Raw genomic sequence first — 26,270 nt, 5'->3', positions numbered from 1 at the left:
GATGTCACATAACATCCAAACAGACATTCTTTTGTTAACCGCATCAATAGGTCTGAAGATTGATGTCACATAACATCCAAACAGACATTCTTTGTTAACAGTATCCATAGGTCTGAAGATTGATGTCACATAACATCCAAACAGACATTCTTTTGTTAACAGCATCAATAGGTCTGAAGATTGATGTCACATAACATCCAAACAGACATTCTTTTGTTAACAGCATCAATAGGTCTGAAGATTGATGTCACATAACATCCAAACAGACATTCTTTTGTTAACAGTTGATGTCACATAACATCCAAAGAGACATTCTTTTGTTAACAGCATCAATAGGTCTGAAGATTGATGTCACATAACATCCAGACATTCTTTTGTTAACAGCATCAATAGGTCTGAAGACTGATGTCACATAACATCCAAACAGACATTCTTTTGTTAACAGCATTAATAGGTCCGAAGATTGATGTCACATAACATCCAAACAGACATTCTTTTGTTAACAGCATCAATAGGTCTGAAGATTGATGTCACATAACATCCAAACAGACATTCTTTTGTTAAAAGTTGATGTCACATAACATTTAAACAGACATTCTTTTGTTAACAGTTGATGTCACATAACATCCAAACAGACATTCTTTTCTTAACAGTTGATGTCACATAACATCCAAACAGACATTCTTTTGTTAACAGTTGATGTCAGATAACATCCAAACAGACATTCTTTTGTTAACAGTTAATGTCACATAACATCCAAACAGACATTCTTTTGTTAACAGTTGATGTCACATAACATCCAAACAGACATTCTTTTGCTAACCGCATTAATAGATCTGAAGATTGATGACACATAACATCCAAACAGACATTCTTTTGTTAACAGTTGATGTCACATAACATCCAAACAGACATTGTTTTGTTAACAGCATCAATAGGTCTGAAGATTGATGTCACATAACATCCAGACATTCTTTTCTTAACAGCATTAATAGGTCCGAAGATTGATGTCACATAACATCCAAACAGACATTTATTTGTTAACAGCATCTATAGGTCTGAATATTGATGTCACATAATATCCAAACAGACATTCTTTTGTTAACAGTTGATGTCACATAACATCCAGACATTCTTTTGTTAACAGCATCCATAGGTCTGAAGATTGATGTCACATAACATCCAGACATTCTTTTGTTAACAGCATCAATAGGTCTGAAGACTGATGTCACATAACATCCAAACAGACATTCTTTTGTTAACAGCATTAATAGGTCCGAAGATTGATGTCACATAACATCCAAACAGACATTCTTTTGTTAACAGCATCAATAGGTCTGAAGATTGATGTCACATAACATCCAAACAGACATTCTTTTGTTAAAAGTTGATGTCACATAACATTTAAACAGACATTCTTTTGTTAACAGTTGATGTCACATAACATCCAAACAGACATTCTTTTCTTAACAGTTGATGTCACATAACATCCAAACAGACATTCTTTTGTTAACAGTTGATGTCAGATAACATCCAAACAGACATTCTTTTGTTAACAGTTAATGTCACATAACATCCAAACAGACATTCTTTTGTTAACAGTTGATGTCACATAACATCCAAACAGACATTCTTTTGCTAACCGCATTAATAGATCTGAAGATTGATGACACATAACATCCAAACAGACATTCTTTTGTTAACAGTTGATGTCACATAACATCCAAACAGACATTGTTTTGTTAACAGCATCAATAGGTCTGAAGATTGATGTCACATAACATCCAGACATTCTTTTCTTAACAGCATTAATAGGTCCGAAGATTGATGTCACATAACATCCAAACAGACATTTATTTGTTAACAGCATCTATAGGTCTGAATATTGATGTCACATAATATCCAAACAGACATTCTTTTGTTAACAGTTGATGTCACATAACATCCAGACATTCTTTTGTTAACAGCATCCATAGGTCTGAAGATTGATGTCACATAACATCCAGACATTCTTTTGTTAACAGCATCAATAGGTCTGAAGACTGATGTCACATAACATCCAAACAGACATTCTTTTGTTAACAGCATTAATAGGTCCGAAGATTGATATCACATAACATCCAAACAGACATTTATTTGTTAACAGCATCTATAGGTCTGAATATTGATGTCACATAACATCCAAACAGACATTCTTTTGTTAACAGTTGATGTCACATAACATTTAAACAGACATTCTTTTGTTAACAGTTGATGTCACATAACATCCAAACAGACATTCTTTTCTTAACAGTTGATGTCACATAACATCCAAACAGACATTCTTTTGTTAACAGCATCAATAGGTCTGAAGATTGATGTCACATAACATCCAAACAGACATTCATTTGTTAACAGCATCAATAGGTCTGAAGATTGATGTCACATAACATCCAAACAGACATTCTTTTGTTAACAGTATCCATAGGTCTGAAGATTGATGTCACATAACATCCAAACAGACATTCTTTTGTTAACAGCATCAATAGGTCTGAAGACTGATGTCACATAACATCCAAACAGACATTCTTTTGTTAACAGCATCAATAGGTCTGAAGACTGATGTCACATAACATCCAAACAGACATTCTTTTGTTAACAGTTGATGTCACATAACATTTAAACAGACATTCTTTTAACAGTTGATAACAGTTGATGTCACATACAGACATTCTTTTGTTAGCAGTTGATGTCACATAGCATCCAAACAGACGTTATTTTGTTAACAGTTGATGTCACATAACATCCAAACAGACATTCTTTTGTTAACAGTTGATGTCACATAACATCCAAACAGACATTCTTTTGTTAACAGCATCCATAGGTCTGAAGATTGATGTCACATAACATCCAAACAGACATTCTTTTGTTAACCGCATCAATAGGTCTGAAGATTGATGTCACATAACATCCAAACAGACATTCTTTTGTTAACAGCATCAATAGGTCTGAATATTTATGTCACATAACATCCAAACAGACATTCTTTTGTTAACAGCATCCATAGGTCTGAAGATTGATGTCACATAACATCCAAACAGACATTCTTTTGTTAACAACATCAAAAGGTCTAAAGATTGATGTCACATAACGTCCAAACAGACATTCTTTTATTAACAGCATCAATAGGTCTGAAGATTGATGTCACATAACATCCAAACAGACATTCTTTTGTTAACAGCATCAATAGGTCTGAAGATTGATGTCACATAACATCCAAACAGACATTCTTTTGTTAACCGCATCAATAGGTCTGAAGATTGATGTCACATAACATCCAAACAGACATTCTTTGTTAACAGTATCCATAGGTCTGAAGATTGATGTCACATAACATCCAAACAGACATTCTTTTGTTAACAGCATCAATAGGTCTGAAGATTGATGTCACATAACATCCAAACAGACATTCTTTTGTTAACAGCATCAATAGGTCTGAAGATTGATGTCACATAACATCCAAACAGACATTCTTTTGTTAACAGTTGATGTCACATAACATCCAAACAGACATTCTTTTGTTAACAGCATCAATAGGTCTGAAGATTGATGTCACATAACATCCAGACATTCTTTTGTTAACAGCATCAATAGGTCTGAAGACTGATGTCACATAACATCCAAACAGACATTCTTTTGTTAACAGCATTAATAGGTCCGAAGATTGATGTCACATAACATCCAAACAGACATTCTTTTGTTAACAGCATCAATAGGTCTGAAGATTGATGTCACATAACATCCAAACAGACATTCTTTTGTTAAAAGTTGATGTCACATAACATTTAAACAGACATTCTTTTGTTAACAGTTGATGTCACATAACATCCAAACAGACATTCTTTTCTTAACAGTTGATGTCACATAACATCCAAACAGACATTCTTTTGTTAACAGTTGATGTCAGATAACATCCAAACAGACATTCTTTTGTTAACAGTTAATGTCACATAACATCCAAACAGACATTCTTTTGTTAACAGTTGATGTCACATAACATCCAAACAGACATTCTTTTGCTAACCGCATCAATAGATCTGAAGATTGATGACACATAACATCCAAACAGACATTCTTTTGCTAACCGCATCAATAGATCTGAAGATTGATGTCACATAACATCCAGACATTCTTTTGTTAACAGCATCAAAAGGTCTGAAGATTGATGTCACATAACATCCAAACAGACATTCTTTTGTTAACAGCATCAATAGGTCTGAAGATTGATGTCACATAACATCCAAACAGACATTCTTTTGTTAACAGCATCAATAGGTCTGAAGATTGATGTCACATAACATCCAAACAGACATTCTTTTGTTAACAGCATCAAAAGGTCTGAAGATTGATGTCACATAACATCCAAACAGACATTCTTTTGTTAACAGTTGATGTCACATAACATTTAAACAGACATTCTTTTGTTAACAGTTGATGTCACATAACATCCAAACAGACATTCTTTTGTTAACAGTTGATGTCACATAACATCCAAACAGACATTTTTTGTTAACAGCATCAATAGGTCTGAAGATTGATGTCACATAACATCCAAACAGAGATTCTTTTGTTAACAGCATCCATAGGTCTGAAGATTGATGTCACATAACATCCAAACAGACATTCTTTTGTTAACAGCATCAATAGGTCTGAAGATTGATGTCACATAACATCCAAACAGACATTCTTTTGTTAACAGCATCAAAAGGTCTGAAGATTGATGTCACATAACATCCAAACAGACATTCTTTTGTTAACAGTTGATGTCACATAACATTTAAACAGACATTCTTTTGTTAACAGTTGATGTCACATAACATCCAAACAGACATTCTTTTGTTAACAGTTGATGTCACATAGCATCCAAACAGACGTTTTTTTGTTAACAGCATCAATAGGTCTGAAGATTGATGTCACATAACATCCAAACAGACATTCTTTTGTTAACAGCATCCATAGGTCTGAAGATTGATGTCACATAACATCCAAACAGACATTCTTTTGTTAACAGCATCAATAGGTCTGAAGATTGATGTCACATAACATCCAAACAGACATTCTTTTGTTAACAGTTGATGTCACATAACATTTAAACAGACATTCTTTTGTTATCAGTTGATGTCACATAACATCCAAACAGACATTCTTTTGTTAACAGTTGATGTCACATAACATCCAAACAGACATTCTTTTGTTAACAGCATCAATGGGTCTAACTACCAAGCTGCAATACATCGTAAACGTCTGCAGCAGAAAATAGATGTCCCAACTCCAGAAGGTTTAGGATAGCACATTTAAACTGGTGTTATGTCTGTGTTATGAAATAGCATTCCATTTATTCCAGGCTCTCGAATGCAAAACATTTTATGCTCATGGAAAAAAAACTAGATATACCCATTGGAAAATGTTTATATTGAAAAAGTGGACTTAGTTGTTCTGAATTCTGCAACCATTTTGGAAACCATTTTGGGCCAGCTGATTGGGTTGGTTGCTTGGATTGTGAAAACCTTCCTGGTGGGGTTGAGAATTATGACAGTATTCCAAACACTGATGACAAATTGATTTGAATGGTTAATCTGACAAGAGTTGGATATATACTCTCACAAGACTTGTTCTCCAATGTCCATATTACTGCTGTGTCACCTTGTATTAAGTAATTTTCTAAGGCAAGTGGCACTGTGTGTCATAAAATATTGTTTTCACATGGAGCATTAACAAAGTAGATAATTTGCTTGATTCTTATAAAGTGAGTTAAAAGGCTGGAAGCTAGACATCCAAACCAACCAAAGACAGTTAAATGATTAGCTGTTTTTTTTTAACTCAGAAGGATTCAGCTGCATCATCCGTTGATGCCAATAGAGTGTTATGTATGTGTGTTTCTTATAGAAAAGCCACATCGAGCTATCTGCTGTATTCACCGAGAGAAATCGAGCTCCTGAATTTAGAGTTGTAAATCCGAAGATTTACCGCTGTCCCAGCGTGGGACAGTGCCAATAGAAAGATGGGTCAGTCACTAGTTTGAAAGCTTTGGTAAGTCACAATATTCCTTTGTATAAAGGGTTGACTGACAGCATGATTCACTAGTAGATTAATTGCTACAAACATTCTATGTCAAACAAAACAAACAGATATTTAAAAGCTTGATAGGAATCTTTACAAAATGACATTGACTAAAGGAACTGAATTGTTTGCCATAAAATAAGTTAGTGCAAAATAAGTTGGAACAAATATTTTAAACCTTATTCAAAATACTCCAGAATGGTTAATTCGTGAGTCAACATTGTGAAACTGCCGTTATAACTCTGTTTGTGGTTTTAGATTCGAGTCAGAAATTTCAAGTCAGCTTCACACAAATGGTTAATATAAAACTCGCTGAATCATCAATATACAATTGTAGAATCCAGAATATTGTATTTTTGAAAGCGGCACCTTCAAATTACCTTAAAATCACTGTTTCTGTTTGGTGCCCACAGTTATCACACGGAAATTTTCGAACCACAGCCTACATCGGTGTTTTTAACGTTCAATAATGTGAGCTTACTTTCATTAATTCATAACATGAATTAACTAAACTACAGTAATAGTTAACGAATCTCTAGATGTTTTTAACTTGCAATCTGAAGTGGTTTATAGTTAATTATTTAGTCCAAGTAAATGTTTTTTTTTAGTGGTTATTAGATCTTTAACTTGAGGAAATGTCACAAATGATCTGTATGTCCCTAATTAAATCTGTTGTAGTCCATGCGGCCTTATTAATGGTACCTTTGGAAGACTAAAAGCTGAAGTTATGAAAACATTATTCACAATGAACCCCAAAATGAGTATGTATTCTGTAATTTGTTTTTGGTTGTGTGGTAAATGTCGTAGGCTAATGAACAAAAGATATAATGGTTCCTTACCTTTAATTCCAAGAGCTAACGTCACAAACAAAATGAATTTCATTTTCTTTTAGTTCGTCAAATTTAACTAAAATATACTGATTGAAACAGGATTTCGCTCCATGAACATTCCAGAAAGAAAACGTTATTTCTGCTACAAAGTAGAGCCAACCCGTGCTAAGAGATCAACTGATGACTATGACGCGTGTGCACTCTGCATTTATGTTTAACCAATACGATCAAGCATCTATTCTGGATATGATTGGATAGTTGATGCAACTTACTTATGGCGTTGATAATGTTTCTTCTATAGCGTGTTTCACGTGGCGACTAAAACTGTCTTGTAGATCATAATGAAATACCTAAACACCTTCTCACTCACGGAAAATTAACCCTGCTGTTACGTCACTCTTACAACACTTAAATAATCTAGATTGTAAAATACGCGATGGAAACTTGTTTATAAGGTATAGTATTCTTTATTATATTTCTAAGATACATTGTTTTATATATATATCTTATTTCTAAGATATATTTATGTATATATATATTATTTCTAAGATACATTGTTATACCTATATATATTATTTCTTGTTTGTTTGTTTGTCTTCAATTTCGCGCAAAGCTACTCGAGAGCTATCTGCGCAAGCCGTCCCTAATTTAGCAGTATAAGACAAGATGGAAGACAGCTAGTCATCACCACCCACCGCCAACGTTTGGGTTACTCTTTTACAAACGAATAATGGGATTGACCGTCACATTATAACGCCCCCACGGCTGAAAGGGCGATATTATTTCTTAGATATTTTGTTATATTTGTTTCTATGACACATTGTTTTATATATATATTGTTTATAACGTACATTGCTATATACATATTGTTTCTAATGTATATGATTATATATTGTTTCTAAGATACACAGCTGTGTATTTTTTTTTTATAAAATACATGGTTATAACTTGTTTCACGGTAAAGTCTATAATTGTTGGATCTTGTGCCAAGGATATATTGTCATGGTAAAATCTTGTTTCTAAGACATATGCGCTCCCCAGTGGCTCAGCGGTATGTCTGCGGACTTACAACGCTAAAAACCGGGTTTCGATACCCGTGGTGGGCAGAGCACAGAGAGCCCATTATGTAGCTTTGTGCTTAATTCAAAACAACAACTAGACCGTTTTCATTTTGGCTCGGCATGGCCAAGCGTATCAAGGCGTTTGACTCGTAATCCGAGGGTCGCGGGTTCGAATCCCAGGCGCGCCAAACATGCTCACCTTTTCAGCCGTAAGGATGTTATAATGTGACGGTCAACCCCACTATTCGTAGGTATACGAGTAGTCCAAGAGTTGGAGGTGGGTGGTGATGACTAGCTGCCGTCTTACACTGCTAAATTAGGGACGGCTAGCGCAGATAGCCCTCGAGTAGCTTTGCGCGAAATTCAAAAACAAACAAACAGACCTTTCACAATTGAGCTCTACGAGTATACACGAAAATCTGTATTTAAATCTAACTATTCTTACTTCTAACAATATTTATTGATATTATCAACCCTCCAAATAAACAGTTTCGTCCAACATGTTTAAAATCCATTGTAAAAATTCAAGATACTGTTAACCTTGTTTTCAAAGACAATGAATGTGTAATTCGTGATGACGAGAAAGCCACTTGAAGTGAAAAATGTATCTCTGGACGGCTGGTATGGGTATTACTACTTTTACTAATAAAGCAGAGGTCGAAACGTTGTTCTTTGCTTCATTAGTAAAAGTGTTAATACGCATACCAGCCGTCCTGAGATACAATGAATGCGTAAGTAGACAATCTTTCAGAGAAGGGTTGGTATCTCCACGATAAATTCTGTTTTTCAGTTTAGTGGAAAATGTTATAAATAGACTGACGGAGTCACCTTGAGGTCAAGTTTAGCACTTCTAACATTCAATGTTTTAGTGTGCTTCATGAGAATAGTTGGCTAAGAGGCCGTCCTACTGAGTTACAACTATTTATTTACAATTGTTTTGTGATGACATATTTGTAATATTTAAAAATGAAGCTAAATTAGTGAAATGTGTAAAATATTTAGATTCTGAACATGTTAACATTAAGTTCATCTGTGACATACGTTTCAACCAAAAAAGGACACTTTGATGTCGGGTGTCATTACAAACCCGCCTACATAGGACTATACACCCGCATGAACAATTTTATTAAAATTGACTTCGAAGAAAATGTTGTGAAATGTCTTAGGTCTCGTGCGCACCGTAGCACCAGTTCCCTCGAACTTTACAACGACAATTAATTCAGACTAAAATCTGATTTAAAACTTGACTACTTTACTAATTCAACCATCAATATAACCTTTCAACAACTACAACAATCCAGATCATTGAACTGCAACGTCCCGAAGCTGCAGGTTTGGATCTATCTGTCGTACATGGGTTCAGGCTTGTTTGTTTGTTTGTTTTGGAATTTCGCACAAAGCTACTCGAGGGCTATCTGTGCTAGACGTCCCTAATTTAGCAGTGTAAGACTAGAGGGAAGGCAGCTAGTCATCACCACCCATCGCCAACTCTTGGGCTATTCTTTTACCAACGAACAGGAGGATTGACTGTCACATTATAACGCCCCCACGGCTGGGAGGGCGAGCATGTTTGGTGCGACGCGGATGCAAACCCGCGACCCTCAGATTACGAGTCGCAAGCCTTAACGCGCTTGGCCATGCCGGGCCGATTCAGGCTTGTGAATCTTGAAACTGAAAACCATAATCAATAGAATCCATCCATCTATTATGTCTGTTACTTTTATATTTTACTAACCAAGTTGTGGATTTAATTTTACTAATATTTAATTTTTAATTTTATATATCCATACTTTTATGAATTATTCATTAAATATTTATGTAAGAATTGTGAAATTCATTTTTATGTAGTGTATGATGGCGCTTACATCGGGTCGGCTGTTAGAAGCAGGATATAGTCTGAAGGAACAGTTTAATACTAGCTTCGATGACAGTGCAAGTTAAATAAATGTGGTGTGGCCACAAATCCCAGTATATTTAAATCTATTGGTAAAGGCGAAAACATTTTAAAATAAGCCTGACACAAATGCGTTCCTAAATAAAATACACGACTACTTGGTAGTTTATATTTTGCAGAATGGTTTATCGTTCTCATTTATTGCTACTAGTTGTGATTTAAAAGCTTTTAAAGTAGCATTTAATACCTCTATTTTTATTTCGATTTCAAATATGTAAATCATGTATTTAAAAAACGAACAAAGTTCGAAATCTTTCATAATATACACGTTGTTACACTTTGTCAAGCGACTTCCAACTTCGAAAATCTCTAGTTTTAGAAATATTAACCTCTTGATTTATATTTTTAAGACTAGCCGTTAAATCTAACACTAAATTATCTTGAGCTGGACCATAACAACATAAAAGAAACCCCGCATAGATAGACCAAGATATAACGTGGCGCTTAACGATATGATAGACGTAAATCATACAAATTAGTTGGAATTTTAGTGGTAATAAACTTACACCGCTAGGCCCGTAACATAATTATACGAGGACAGAGTAGATTACAAAATACGTCGTATTTAGATAATTACTGGCTATAAGAAAACGCGGAGACGGACACAATTACAGAAATTGATTGTTATACCTGTGGCTAGCAACACACGCCAACAAAACCTGGTATGAGAGGATTTATTTATACATCGTACAAATAGTGAGTAATTCATAAATAATTCTGCACTGAATTGTCTGTTCGAAATAGTATTCGTAAATCATGTTGTTTATACTTCTTAGCAATATTATAGCGTGCTTAATATTAGAAGAACATTTATTTCTATTATACTGTTGTGTTTATTACAAAATAAGTTTAAATATTCACTTTAATCAAATGAAAGGTTTACAACCCTGTTACGTATAACAGAAATCAGTTTAAAATAATTTCTTGATGAAGTAAAAAGACAAAAAAAAAAAATGAAACATTTGAGGACGAATTACTGACTAAAAATGGCAAAGAAACTGACGATAATAAACTGATATAGAGCTGTCGTCAGTAAATGATATGTTCCCAACTTTTAATTAGGCTATTAGAGACTGGAATATGAAACATTAAGTTGAATAAATAAAACTTTCGTGAGGAAATTTAAGAAGTAAACTCTAAGATATACACAAAAGATGTTAAGTAAGCAACTTGATGAAGATCCATTTATTTCCACTACAACTGTTTATCTTTGTCAAAATTCCTTCTATCAAACCAGTAATTCACTGGTTTTTCTAACGACACACTTATTGTTTATAATTATGAATAACAATAAAAAGTATCTCCATTATAATAACATTATATGTTGCCATTAAGCCTTGTTCATCGTTAACTCGTAGATTCCTTTAAGACCCTTTTGCTATCACAATTCTCAACTTGACCAGGAACCATATTCTCGGATACTGACACAGTGACGTGACTCACTTGTTTTTGTTGGGTTTTTTTTTTTTCTCCTAGTTAATAATACTGAAAATACATCTCTCGTTCGGTGCCAAAGATTTCAGTGGGGATAAATTATTCTTCCTTTCAAGAGTATTTGCTGATGCGTAGCTTGGGTATTTAATGCTAATTGTTAATATTAATTTAAATTAAACATTCATAAAACATGGGAATACCATCTATGGGAGAACTTTAAAAACCAGTTTCATCTTTCATGGACATGGTTTATCGCGTTTGTTATTGTATAGAAAATAAATATGTTTACTAACATTTGTAAATGATCTGAATATTTTGTTCCCACATTTTTTGTCTCTCGTCCTCGTTCAAGTCTAAATTGTTTCAACAGTTGTTTCTCCCTATTATTTTACCTATAAAATATTTAAAATATTGTGTTAATTTTTACACCAAAAAAATCCATATTTCAAATTTCCAATTTTTTGTCACTGAAAATAGGTCGAACAACCTGATAAATACAGCTTAATGAAAATTATAAATCCTAATATCAGAAATTTCTGTTATTACGTTGTAAAATCATTACAACAATGTACAGACACAAATTTAATGACTGTAATAAAAACATGGTTCTGCAAAATAAATACCAAAATCTAGTCTTTAGGAATAATAGAAAATGGTACAAACTAGCTGAAACTTTTACTAAGTCTTAAGGATTTGTAATTTTAAAGAAATTAGATTTATCCAAAGATAAAATTATTTCAAGTTTCGAAATAATCGTTTTTCAAGTGTTAATTTCTTTAATTTAAATACATTTTAATATATTATGTTACTTTACTTTTGCACGGCATGGCCAGATGATTAGGGTATTCGACTCGTAGTCCGAGGGTTGCGGGTTTGAATCCCAGTCACACGCCATTTCAGCCGTGGGGGCGTTATAAGTGACGGTCAATCCCCCTATTCTTTGGTAAAAGAGTGTTTCAAGAGTTGGCGTTAGGTGGTGATGACTAGCTGTCTTCCTTCGAGTCTTACGATGCAAAATTAAGGACGGTTAGTGCAGATAGCCCTCATGCAGCTTTGCGTGAAATTAAAAAACAAAACAATGTTATTCTACTCTCTAAAGCACCTTTAAGAAATTCAAGAAAAGATTCCTTTCTGCATTTTAGTAAGAAAGTTTAAAAATTCAAATATATCTTCATGTGCCACTGATACTTACCTGGATAAAACATGTAAATAACATAAAAACTAAAATTTGGCGAAGAATAAACTATGCTAGGAGTCTAACTGGTAAAAACTACGGAACAACATCTGAAAACATCATTAAAATATACAAGACATACGTTAGACCAGTAATAGACTATGCAGCTCCTGCATGGATCAATGTAAGTGAAAAACAAATACAAACCAAACTCCAAACATTACAGAATACAATAATTACATCATCATATAGAGTACCTAAAACCACTTCATCAAAGTTCATGCACAATTACTCAAATACACAAACAATACTAGATAGACTTCTACATGGTACAATAAAATATTTTGACAAAAATTGGCGAATAAATGAGTTGTTATGCGAACTAGACAGATATTGCACATATGATGAAGAGAGACCTAAACACCTCTCCCCGTTAAACTTGTGCATCAGATCTTTAAGATAAAATTATTTATAATAATAAAAAAGTGCTAAAATAAAACAGGCCACCTACGTTCTAGATTTATTTAAAAAAAAATAAAAATGAAAGAACAATATAAATGGACATTGTCCTGAAAATGACCAGATTTAAAGTTGTGCTATTACTTCAGCCATTTTGTATTTACTCTAATTGTATTAATCAGGCCATTCCAATTAAGTAATGGAAGGAGGAAGAGGTCTAGTGTATCTGACCCTCCTAGGTATACAAATATATATACCTAAACACCTATGTTATGTTGTTGACGGTTCATATTTGAACTATTCCTTGTGTATCCCTGCTAAACTTGAATGCTGATGATGCTATAATTATAGGTTCGATCCGCGTGGTGGACACACACAAAAGGCTATTGTGTAGTTTTGTGCTTAACATCAAATAAATAAATAAGTATAGAAATATTAAATAGGTGAGGCACTTATATTTAAATATATACAATGAAGTAAAACTAAAAAGGCAAATCCTTCAGTTTAAGGGTTTAAAATGTTTCCTACAACACAAAATAACGTAAAAAAAGTGTAAATTAAAGATGAGCCTTTTTTTGTCGTTGTTAAGCAAGAAACCATTCTGGTTGTGACGTAAACTTGGTAAAAGTGATTGTTCAAAGAAAAACTTGTGACGCCATCTGTGAGAAACCTTTTAACAACATCTTAAGCTCTTTGAAACACCAAACAATTACCCAAATTCTCATGGTGACATGTCATCATCTACAGACCAACCAAACAAATAATGTAAAATGAAAAATAATATGTAAATTACATTTTTAGTTTCTGGACGTATATGAGTGAAGATAGCCGCATATACACACAAAAGCAATGTCACATTCAACTTAAATAATTTTAGCATAAGCTTATCTAAATTCTCATGGTGATCAGTCACCACTTATGGACCAACAAAACAAATAGTGTAAACGGAAAGATAATATTTAAATTGCATTTTTAGGTTCTGAACATATATGAGCGAAGATAACCACACATACAATAACACATAAATGCAGTGTCACATTAAACTTAAATTAAATTAGCATAAACTTATGTATATCAGAACGGCTGGTATAAGCATTAACACTTTTATTGGTAAGCAGAGGGCGCTCCAGTTGGATGTTAGGTTATTAATTGCTAAAGATATATAAAGATGTTCCTTTATATTGGTTTAATTTTGGTTTTAGTTGCTGTATAAGTAGGACTTCTTTGATTTTGTGTTTGTTTATATTTGTTTCCCTACTTAGTGTCTGTGTGGTATGTCGTGTTTATTTGATTTGCAGTGTTCATTTGTAGTAGTAGTATTTTGTTTAATTGGTTTTCGTGTGTTTTTGTTGAATTTGTGTTTATTAGTTTAAATTTGTTATAAAAGGCCTAAGTATGGGAAATCTCATGTCACGAGTTCTAGCCAACATTTTTATGACACAGATTGACTCTCAAGCGATCAATGCAGCCTTACACCCACCACTATACTGGTACAGATATGTTGATGATACAATTGGTGGATTCACATCTACAGAACAGACACTTAGTTTTTTTTTTTCAATCACATTAACTCGATACACCCCAACACTAAGTTCACATGTGAACAGGAAAAAACTAACTAAATAGCATTTCTTAACCTCAAAATCACTAGAACTGATACACAATTCAAAACAGAAATCCACAGAAAAATCACCCATACTGGATCATACACTCCCTGGGACTCAGCACATGAAACAAAACAAAAACAACATATTAAGAAACCAAATAAACACAGCCACAAAACTATGTTCACCTGATAAAATTAATGATGAAATCAACAAATTTCCTCCACAAACTGTTAAAAAATTATACACACACCCTGACCAACAACAAACAAACAACAATAAATCCCAAGATACAACAAACTTCCAAAACCTAACACTGCTGCATACCATGTGTTCCCTATATCAACGAAAAAATAACCAACATTTGGATAAACAAAACTTATAACAAAGCACAATATTCCAATGAACGCCAAATTTGTTCAAAAACCAGATAGAAAACTAAAGTCCATACTAGGTAAAAACTCTACTGACAAACACAACACCAACATTATTTATAAAATACAATGCAACAACTGCCACGACTTCTATATTGAAGAAACAAGCAGAAAAATGGAAACCAGATTCAAAAAAAACACCTTCATACGTTTTTGAACAATGCAAATCAAATAAACACAACATAACTATAAAAAACAACCAGATATTAAGTAGGGAAACAAATATAAAGAAATACAAAATTAAAGAAGCCTTACTTATACAGCAACTAAAACTAAAATTAAACCAATTTGAAGGAATACCTTTTTACCTATACTAATTAATAACCTAATATCCAAATGCAACGCCCCCTACAACCCCTTACCCGTTTATATTCTCGTCTCTAAAACATGTGTCCGGCAAAGATCAGTTGCAAATTCTTTGTTAACCTGAAGATGATCTAGGAAGGTCGAAACGTTGTTCTCTGCTTATCAATAAAAGTGTTAATACCCATACCAGCCGTTCTGAGATACATAAAGTGTCAACAAGTGTTAATACCCATACCAGCCGTTCTGAGATACATTTTTATTTCACGTGAATTTTTCGTCATCAAACGTATACATATTTACGCAAAGAAATTCCAAAACAAAACATTTTGTTTGCTTGTTTTGAATAGAGGATAAACTTTTAATTTGTCAAGTTTTACTCATCGCATTACGGAAATAATCTTAAAATGTATTGTATGTGATTGATACAAAATTGTAGACTAATAGGCTTAACTTTCAACTTCCCAGTCTAAAACCTATTATTGGTAATTTTGTACACTTTGAGCTGTTGTTCTTCTATTATTATAAAGGTATACAACAGGCTATCCTTACTCTCTCTGCCTACAGTGAAGAGTCCAACTCATAGGTTTTAACGTTGAGAGTTCATAGGCTTACCGCTCACCCATCAGAGACGTATATATTAAAAATAGACAGTTACCCTTAACAACACAACTTTCAAGTACGTGAAAATAAAATTGAGAGAACTTTAGGCACACAACAAGTGAATGAGATAAAAACTTGTAAATTAATTAACAGAAACTTAATATGTATCGTAAGAATCGCAACTTAACGTAATTATTCATTAATTTTTGTTTATTTTGTTTTTTGAATTTCGCGCAAAGCTACACAAGGGCTATCTGCGCTAGCCGTCCATAATTTAGCAGTGTAAGACTTGAGGGAAAGCAGCTAGTCATCAACACCCACCGCCAACTCTTGGTCTACTCTTTTACCAACGAATAGTGGGATTGACCGTTACATTATAACGCCCCCACGGCTGAAAGGGCGAACATGTTTGGTGTGATGGTGATTCGAACCCGCAACCTTCGGATTATGAATCGAGTGCCTTAACCACCTGGCCATGCCAGGCACCTTCTTCAATAAAAAGAAACTTTAAAAAATGCACATATACTTCACGTGACGGGTTTTATTTGTTTGTTTGGAATTAAGCACAAAGCTACACAGTTGGTTATCTGTACTCTCCCCCACCACTTATATCGAAACCCGGTTTCTAGCAGTGTGACTCAGCAGACATGCCGCTGTGCCACTGGGGAGCGCGAGTGACGGGGTGGATAGTCCAAGTAGTCGTCTGCAATTAAACTTTTTGATGAATTTAAATTTAGAACAAACAAACTTCAACAATGAAAATAACTGAAAATAGCCGACTTTACCTAGATGTGATTGGACAAAATGCTGGCATTTTTAAAGAGTTCGAAACAAAGCTTTAAATCAATACGTATCAATTTTAACTAACAGAGTAACATAATCCTAATGAAAAGTCAAACTAGAAAATAAAAGATTTTCGTGTGAAACCAATGACAGTGAAAAATTCCAGGGATCATACAATCAATTCTTGAAACTGTCGAAACATGGTGAAATTCCTCAGTCGTAAAATTGATAAAAATTTAAAAAAAAAAACTTCATTTATTGTGACCATGGTTTCGCGTGCAAAGACATATTATAAAGTTCGTACAGATGCCTCTGTTGTGATAGGTGAAAAAATTGGATTAGCTATGAGCTTGTCTTAAAAAAGATGAGATCGAATCAGACGTTAGGAAATCAAAGTGATGCCTCTAAATGCTGGATAACATGCACGACAAATCTGTAAAGAAGACAGTTATATTTTGTCTCCGTTTCTGGCCCAAACCGAAACAATATTCATAACCATCACCCAGACGTCTTTCAGTGATAAGTAAAGCTGCGTTTCAACCAGTGGCTTTAAGGTATCTTTGTCTGTCTTCAAATATATCTTACAAATTCTAATAGTTCCTTTCATTTTTACAGCGTCTCTCTAACTTTCTGGAAATGTTTTTCAAGAACTTTATACATAAAAAGTTGACATTCTATTTCTCTGCCGTAGGTTTGTAATACCTCACAATATCTTTAGATGATATGTTAAATCATAATATCGCATGATTATTCTGGTATTCTGCAGGGTCAGTTATACGGTATTCTATTTTGATGTTTAGATGCTGTGACATTTCAAATATTGCATGTCAGTTTATCAGCTAGGGAAGCAATGAGCAGGCACAGGCGGGAATATACTGTTACATGTTTCACTGGTTAACATTGGATAACTTTGTAAGTGTGTGTGTAGTGATTCTTATTGTAATTTGAAAGTTTTCTATTACTATTAGTAAGTTAGTGAAATAACTCAGTAAATATAGGCGAGACAACACTTGCTTCACTCTAGATATATTTGTAAGCTCTTTTTGTTGTTTTGATTAGAATTTAGGGATCCTTTATGACTACTAGGAAAGGAAAAAATGTCCTCTCTGTCTGTTTTATCTGCTAGCTCTGTCCGTAATATCTGTTTATATTTTTAAATGATGTTCATAATCATTTCCCTCTTAGTTCGACAGACGCCGCGGTTGGTGCAGCGCAGATAAACCATTATCAAAGTTATCTTTCGATGATAAATAAATCTGTATTTGAACAGTTAAGTGTGTAAAATACGATATTTATCAAAATATTAGTTTTAAATTTAATCATAAGTAGACAACAGAAAGATAAAATTAGTAAACATTAAACAAAAGCTATAATTAGAAAACTTAACAAAGATAATTTCAAACTTCGGATGCTTCACTGTGATATTCGGATTACGTCGTGATATTCTTTTATTCAAATCATTTAGTAAAATATTCCACAGATTAGCGACGTTCAAGAGGCAAAATATTTTGTACATTCACCCAAAATCGTCATAACATCACCTAAGCGGGTTTTACCTTTTTAGAAGCTGAAACAGTTTTAACCTCTTAATGGTAAAATATTTCATGCACTCTCCCACAGAGGGATTAGCTGGGAGATTTGACCAGTTTAATACATACATAAAATATTATCTGTGCATTTTTATATTTTCCCTGTAAAAGATCAAATGGCATAACTTCAATGGATCATATTGTGTCCAAATTATTTTAGTTTGTGAATTATGTGAAGCTTTGGTATATCAAGGTAGTCTTTCTGTTTTATATTCAATACATTTCACAATAAGTGTGACTTACTTTTCATGAGAAATTAATGTGAGACCCATTATATTATATTTTATTTTATTATATTTTACATTATATTTTATTTTATTATATTTTATATTATTATATTTTAACACTATAATATTTATTCAGTCCCTTAGAATTTTAGAGAAGTTTGTTTGTTTGTTTTTTATTTCGCGCAAAGCTACACGAGGGCTATCTGCGCTAGCCGTCCCTAATTTAGCAGTGTGAGACTAGAGGGAAGACAGCTAGTCATCACCACCCACTGCCAACTCTTGGGATAATCTTTTACCAACGAATAGTGGGATTGCCCGTTACATTATAACGCCCCAGCGGCTGAAAGGGCGAGCATGTTTGGTGCGACGGCGATTCGAACCCGCGACCCTCAGACTATGAGTCGCACACCTTGAACCACCTGGTCATGCTGGACCGTTTTGGGGAAGAAGACTTTATAATACTGTTGTGAGTTTCATGATTTTGTCAGGATGGCCGAGCGGTCTAAGGCGCCAGACTCAAGGTGAATAAACCTTCCGTTATAGGAACGGCGGTGTGTATTCTGGTCTCCGAATGGAGGCGTGGGTTCGAATCCCACTTCTGACAAAATATATTTTTTGGCCCGGCATGGCCTAGCGCGTAAGGCGTGCGACTCGTAATCCGAGGGTCGCGGGTTCGCGCCCGCGTCGCGCTAAACATGCTCGCCCTCCCAGCCGTGGGGGTGTATAATGTGACGGTCAATCCCACTATTCGTTGGTAAAGAGTAGCCCAAGAGTTGGCGGTGGGTGGTGATGACTAGCTGCCTTCCCTCTAGTCTTACACTGCTAAATTAGGGACGGCTAGCACAGATAGCCCTCGAGTAGCTTTGTGCGAAATTTCCAAACAAACAATTCACGATTTTAATTGACTGAGGAGAACAAGACGTTAAAATTAAGAAAGCTCATACAAATAGTCCTAGAATATCTAGAAAGTTTACAATAACAATTACATCAAGAATATAGCAACTTAAACTAATAGTTAGACGTAGGTACATCAGTGTAAATATGGGTATTCAGTAATGTGTTGGATAATAAATTTGTTCAGTGAGAAAAACTAGAAAAGTATTTACTGCGTGAATTATTGAGTAAAAGATTTATTGAATGAATTTATTCACGAAGAATCAGGCTTCTGTCAGCTAATCAGAAAGTTGGTCAGCATTTTTCATCAAACAACGGAATTTCTGTTCAAAATTATAAGTGTATTATGCCTACAGTGGTTTCGCAGTCTAAGTTCAAACGTTTGTTTCTGAGTTTAGTATAGAGTAAGCGTAGCCAGTAGCAAACTTTTTTTTAAGAAATACATTAATTTGTTACCGTTACGAGGACTGTATGTTTCAACAAAAGCATGTCAATCACACTATGTCTTAAAATGTCAGAGAGTGCGTTAATACTTCTGATGGCCTGTAGAGAAGAAAATCCAAAAGATAGATATGAAGAGCTATTTGGGATGGTCTTTCTGTCTCCTGTGTATATGCCCCTTTTCAGCTAGTCAGAGAGTCCCAAAGTCAAAAACCAGCGAATAGCCAAATCCGAGATCTTTCTTCAACAGGCCTAGCGCCTACCTAGTTTTAGAAGTAACTATAACATTATCATCAGGATCTTTGATTAAGTATTTTATTATTATTCCATGCAAAATTTAAAAAGTTTCAAAATACACTCTATAACCTGGTAACAAACGTACGCCATCTTATAAAAATAGCAAATAAACAAGTATTTAAAAAAATTATCGTTAAATAACAAAAATATGTAAGGCTATGTACTAAATTGGAAAAAGGAGCCAAACAAAACAGAGTTTGATATCATTGAAGTTACGAATAAAAGAAAAGAGCTACAAAATGGAATATCTATGCTCTGCCAACTACAGGTATCGAAACCCAGATTCCAAAGCTGTGCCACTGGGAGGGGACACAAAATAGAGATGGAAGTGGACATATCACTTGATCTGGCTAATGATTACTTAGTATTTCTAGCTTCCTCACAGGTAAAACAATTAAAACCAGAATTCCCAGGCATAAATTTTTACTTTATTGTAAAATAGTCATAAAAGTAATCTTCTAAAGTTAACTAAATGATGAAAGCTGAGATTCAAAAACCAGGCTTTTGACAGATAAATTTGAGGAAGCCAATAATGTAGTAGTTTTATTCTATATGTAAAGCTGTGACACTTCTGCTATTTGATTAAGTAACATGCCCACTTCCATTCCTATTTTGTTTGCTTTCTGTTTTTCAAGTTCAGTCGCTACCCCTACATATCTTTTTTTTAGTAATAATTTTTGTACTGATACTAATATCTTATGAAAAGTATAATGAATTATAATGATGCTTCACTAGCTCAGAAAACAAAACAAACTTTAACACGATAATAACTGCTATATATTTACCCTTTTCAAGTTGTGTTTTGAATCCCTTTCAATTTATCACAGTGTTCTGTTATTGTTGTTTGTCAGATTCTTCATTTCATTTTAACTCTTTTTTTTTTTTAACTTCTGGTTTAACTGTCCTTCGATGACATTATAATTACGGAATTAAGCAAATAAATTTTTCCTATCGGATGCTTCACATTTTCCTTGTTTTAAATAACTTTCTGATTCAACGTTCACATTTTCCTGATTTGTTGTCGTCTAATTTTTATTTAAATTCGTCAACCATTGTTGCAAGATATCTAAAATTATTGTAGTCTGTGACTTAATTCTTAAATATTTGTCATTTTTAACAGAAAAAAATAGCCTCACTTATTACTGACGGCTTTCAGCTGAATCCTTTTAAAATTAATTGGTGACTTACAAACTTGTCCATATGTTAAAAACATATCAAATTATTTTAAAAAACACAGGTCATTAAAGTGCAACAAGAATACTACTTGAAAGGCATCTGCTTTGAAATATATATAAAAACAAATATATCCTATAAATATATAGATGTAATTCCATTAGCACAGGATACTTAAAAACAGACACAAATCCAAACTTGTGTTCTGCTTCACTAACGCTAAGCCTAAACAGAAACAAAATATGAACAGTAGTTAATTCACTGAATATCTAATTATTCACCTATTAAAATGGAAGGCCTATTTCGTGAAATAGCATTCAAGTTATTAGTTACGTGTGTGTGTATGTGTGCGTATTTTAACATTTACTGTTTCAGAAGTTTGACAACAGATTCTCATAGAAAATATAGTGTTACAAAGGTTAATTCAAAAAAAAAAAAAACGCTACTGCTGATCGGAATAATACGAATGATCTCTCATATTTATGAAGCTGTTGAATAATAAAGTAGGCGCATAATATGCTTTTCTAGAGAACCTGTGTTTTTCCAAATTTACAATAAACATACAAATATAATATTTTATCCTACCTTTACATTATTCAGACGCTAAACCAACTCAAAGTTAATAAAGGATAATTCATGCATATTTAAAGTTTCAATAATGTCATTTTACTGTTGGTCTGGTATGCAATCATTTTCAGAATAAATAAACAATAAATATACTTCAAAGTGTTTAAGAGCATGTGCGAAGGTGACGTCATATTTGATGTAGTCGCCATCTTCGAATGTACAAAATTTCTAATCCTATTTAGGTGAAGAAGGGTGTCTCTTGTGATTGTTTTTTTTGCAGCTGAATAATAAATTATGGTGTGTTAGAGGACAAAATTAAGTAAATTAGTAATTAAATATGACAATTTTACCGAAAAAGAAGTCTGGACAGTCGAAAAATGAAGGGGAAGTCTCTGATCCAGCAACTCATTCATATCATGGCGAACGTCATGGGCATCAGAGTCATTCTCAGGAAAACAGAGAACGATTTGCATTTTCTGGGAGAAATTCACCTCCAAGGTGGCCGCCACCACCATCAAGGGATGATAAAAGACCAGCTCATCCTTCTAGTTCAAGTTTTGATGAATATGATAACGTAGATGGTGGACCTAGTCATTCCAAGCGTCGTCACAGAGCTTCACCCCATCGAACAACTCGGAAATCACATTCTCATGTTCATGGCCATTCACATACAGGGCATTCTGGACATAATCTTCATAGGACAAATGTATCTCAAGCTTTTTCTAACCCTGGAACATCACAGACTGGCCATAATACTTCTCAAGAAAGGCAAAATAATCAAGTACCTTTGTTGGAGGTGTCAGAAGAAAATGATCATTCTGGTTATAATAGTGGAGATGAATACGATAGGCCAGTTGAGATGTGGACAGAGGAAGAACTTGAAGAGGTAAAGATTCAATAACCATAAATTTATGAAGGTTCACGTGTGAATTATAGTTGCTTAGAAATCAACCACAAGCTGTTATTATGATAAACCTTCAATTTCGTTCTTAAGAACTGATCAGAAAGTGAACTGTATAGGCTTAGAATAGATCGAAACTTAGGAGTAACATATGGGAAACAAGTTAAATATTTAATGGTGAAACCATTAAAGCTATTTTTGATCAAATTCTGATCATTGCATGGAGTTTGGACAGTTTAAGAAATCTAGTTTTGACCTAAACTCATATTAAGTGAATGAGGTAAAATAATGTGTAAAAGAATGCTCACTTCATATCTAGAAAACCACTCATTCCCTATAAAAGCAAATTCTATTATTATTTATAACAATAACAGCATCAAAATGTTTTTTGCAATTAACCTTTGTAATACACTCCATGTTGTCATTTCATAAAGCCACTTGCAATTCCTTCAAATTAAAAAAAAATATTAAAATGAAATTTCAAGAAGTATCAGCTTAGTTCTGTATAACTACATAAAAAATTGAGCACTGTGACAAACATTAACCATTTGGAACTAGGTTTTATAAATAAGGAGAAGGATTATTAGTTGAACTGTTAAACTAAAAATGGATGGTAAGCCTTGGATTTTAAGTTTGAAATTACAATACTGAAAGAACTTCCATTGTAGCAATATGAAATTAAAATATTTGAATGTTTTTGTTGAAGTAGAAAAACTCATGATTGTTTTATAAAATTGGAAAAGTTTTGCAATAAGTTTTTAAAAATCTAAATACATAAGCATTTCTGGTAAGTTTATGATTAAATTATGCAAGTTTTTTGTAATGACTTGATTAAACAACCCAGTGAAGTGTGGTGGTGATGTTACATTAATCAAAGAATTATTGTACATCATAAACATTCTGTTGTTTTCCATTCATTAAAATAAATTGGCTGATCCTGAAGACATAACACTTTCATTTAGCTTTTTGAAATAATTTGGATTATATTGGAAAAAAAAGAAAAAGAAAGCCTCCTTGTGGTATCAAAAGTTTTATTATATTTAGTTCAATTTTCAGAATTGAGGTGGCAAATATTACATGAATTTCTGAGAGTGAGCTCTGATATGGCCATTTATGGTTTCAGTTGTATTGCAGCTTTGTAAACTGAGCAATAATTATTAAAATTGAGAACACTGAAGTACATAAATATAACTTTCTGGGATAATATAAATTTGTTTCCCTTTGTAGACTGGACATTAAAATCTTAGAGATTAAGAGTACAGTACTATAATTCAGATTTCAATACCCACTGTGGACACTGGGCAGAAAACCCATTGTGTTGCTTTGTCCCTAGTAATAGTCAACTTCTTTACACACATACACACACACAGAGATATATGTATGTATTGAGTCAGCTAATTCAAGATGTATGTCTTATCCTGCTTTCATGTGTGAATGTGTGTGTAGAAATATGTACTACAGAAGTTTAAGTATGTAAATGAATTGTACATTTTAAAGACAAGTTTATTCACTGTTGTAATAGGACTGATATTTTTGGTTAAATCATTTTGATTTTATAAAATACTTTTTTTACAGAACTGTGCCTCTTCACACTGTCTTTTAAAATATGATTGAATGTCTCTGTTGTGATAAATTTTTATCAAAATTGATTATATATTTGAATATAATGTTGCTGAAGTACATAACTTCTGAAGAAATCTTAAGCCTTTTTATGCAGTTGACCATATTTTCATCAAATTTTATACAAAGTGTCTTTCAAGTAGTTGTTAGAGTAGTCGTTATAATATTGGATTAGTAAAAGTGGTTTGAATTTGTGAGTCGCACATGAGTAGTCATAACAGATCTTCACATTACAGTTGAAAATTTACTGTTTGATATTTAATTGTGAAAACTGTCTCATTGGGTGGCTTCAATAAATACTGATATGTAAAAACCTAACAAAAGTTATAATTCTTTTAAAGTATCATAGGATAACATGAATAAAGAAATCAGACATATCTTGGTAGTTGATTGGTTGAAACATTGACGAAACACGCCAGACTTTGGTAGTTTATTTGATACCTTAAAAATACATTTCACTTTCTCTGTGTACATCCTGTACATCTGCATTTCCTAAATGCTTGTGTACTCTATTAATAAGTATTTTCTTTGCTAGCGAGAGAAAATATTTGAAAAGAAAATGAGAAAGAAGGGATATATCATAAAGAAAATGGGAGAAGATGGGGCGTGTATGTTTCGTGCAGTAGGTGGGTTGAATTTTTGTACTTTACCACATTTTTCACCCAACACCTCTCCATCTGTGGTGAATATAGTAACAGATCATTGATGTTTCTAATGTAAACATATTATTGGACTTGTAATAGTAAGTTACAGTAGGTTTCAGTTACAAGGAAAACATCAGTGTACATCAGTAGTAGTAGTATGTACAATACTTTTAACTATACATAGAATATTATCATGGGCTAGCTAAAAACTTTCAAGGTTAAAGAAATTAATTTTTACTTTATAAGTTGTTGTTGTTTTGTTTTTTTTATTTTTTAGCTGACCAGGTATATGGTGACCAAGAGATGCATTCAGTGGTCAGGAAACAATGTATGGACTACATGGTAAGTTTGTAAGATAATATAAAGAAATTACCTAAAGTATTTTCCATCTTGGTGGAAATAAAGTATTAGACTAAGTATGTGAGAGAAGGCCAAAGTGAGAGTAATGTGTGTTAAACTAAATGTTTTATACATGTAATCTTAAAATGATGTCCTAACCATCAGCATCTTAGTACTTTTATATGTACAACTCTTAATATCAATAATTATTGCTGTTGTGTAATGCAGTTTCATTCCATTATTTATTCTTTAAAAGTTTGGCTACTTAATATGAGCTACATAACTGTGATATAAAATTTTAAATTATCCCTTCTGAATGTTATGTGAAGTTAACATTTAAGCTTTATGCAAGCTGTTTGAGTATTTTAATGTTCTGACACCAGAAATGATTCTTGGGATGTGTTCATTTCATATTTCTTGATACCACAAGCATTTTGATGTGTAATCACATTACAAATAAACTTTGTGCCCACATCTGGTCATTACTTTGAATATTGGTGAACCAGCTTTCATCACTTCAAACACTTTTAATCAGTCTTTAAGTTCCCAGTACTTGAACACTTTATACCAAGCAAGCCATTGTACAGTATTTCTGAAGATCTTGTAATAACTTGTATAACTCTTCCCTTTCTAAGTGCCCATGTCCATGGAGATCATACAACCTGTACCTCAGAGATGGTGTCCTGTTGCTCATGGCCACATCAAATTAGTAAAATCACTGTAAATTTGCTTTGAGTAATGATTTCCATCCCTTTACTTTTAGCTATCATAAACATTGGCTATAAATATAATTGAGTGGTTAGGAAGCAGAGTAGGACAGATTGAGTGGTCAGAAAACAC

The 26,270-nt window shown here is 33.4% G+C and overlaps 2 protein-coding genes, 1 long non-coding RNA gene and 1 other non-coding gene across 4 annotated transcripts in view; 2 read left to right on the top strand and 2 right to left on the bottom strand.

The window, feature by feature from the left end:
* LOC143256450 (uncharacterized) overlaps positions 1–7,071 on the bottom strand; it is a 124,595-nt gene extending 117,524 nt beyond the window's left edge. The window contains exon 1 of the mRNA XM_076513696.1: positions 6,939–7,071. Coding sequence (XP_076369811.1) covers positions 6,939–6,981 — 43 coding nt within the window. The 5' untranslated portion in view covers positions 6,982–7,071. The remainder of the gene's footprint in view (positions 1–6,938) is intronic.
* A 3,784-nt stretch (positions 7,072–10,855) lies between these two features.
* LOC143256449 (uncharacterized) lies at positions 10,856–22,417 on the bottom strand. Its single transcript, XR_013031361.1, has 3 exons — positions 22,277–22,417; positions 12,193–12,429; positions 10,856–11,770 (listed from the first exon to the last, which is right to left on the bottom strand). It is a non-coding gene; the product is annotated as an uncharacterized LOC143256449 (long non-coding RNA).
* TRNAL-CAA (transfer RNA leucine (anticodon CAA)) lies at positions 19,038–19,158 on the top strand. Its single transcript has 2 exons — positions 19,038–19,075; positions 19,113–19,158. It is a non-coding gene; the product is annotated as a tRNA-Leu (tRNA).
* LOC143256448 (OTU domain-containing protein 5-A-like) overlaps positions 22,112–26,270 on the top strand; it is a 23,605-nt gene continuing 19,446 nt past the window's right edge. Inside the window, exons 1-3 of the mRNA XM_076513694.1 lie at positions 22,112–22,812; positions 24,983–25,073; positions 25,369–25,433. Coding sequence (XP_076369809.1) covers positions 22,264–22,812; positions 24,983–25,073; positions 25,369–25,433 — 705 coding nt within the window. The 5' untranslated portion in view covers positions 22,112–22,263. The remainder of the gene's footprint in view (positions 22,813–24,982; positions 25,074–25,368; positions 25,434–26,270) is intronic.

The sequence above is a fragment of the Tachypleus tridentatus genome, chromosome 7 (genome assembly GCF_004210375.1).
Source record: "Tachypleus tridentatus isolate NWPU-2018 chromosome 7, ASM421037v1, whole genome shotgun sequence".
Lineage (NCBI taxonomy): Eukaryota > Metazoa > Arthropoda > Merostomata > Xiphosura > Limulidae > Tachypleus > Tachypleus tridentatus.
Note: the sequence above shows the minus strand (reverse complement) of the source record. Positions and strands in the feature narration are given on the sequence as shown.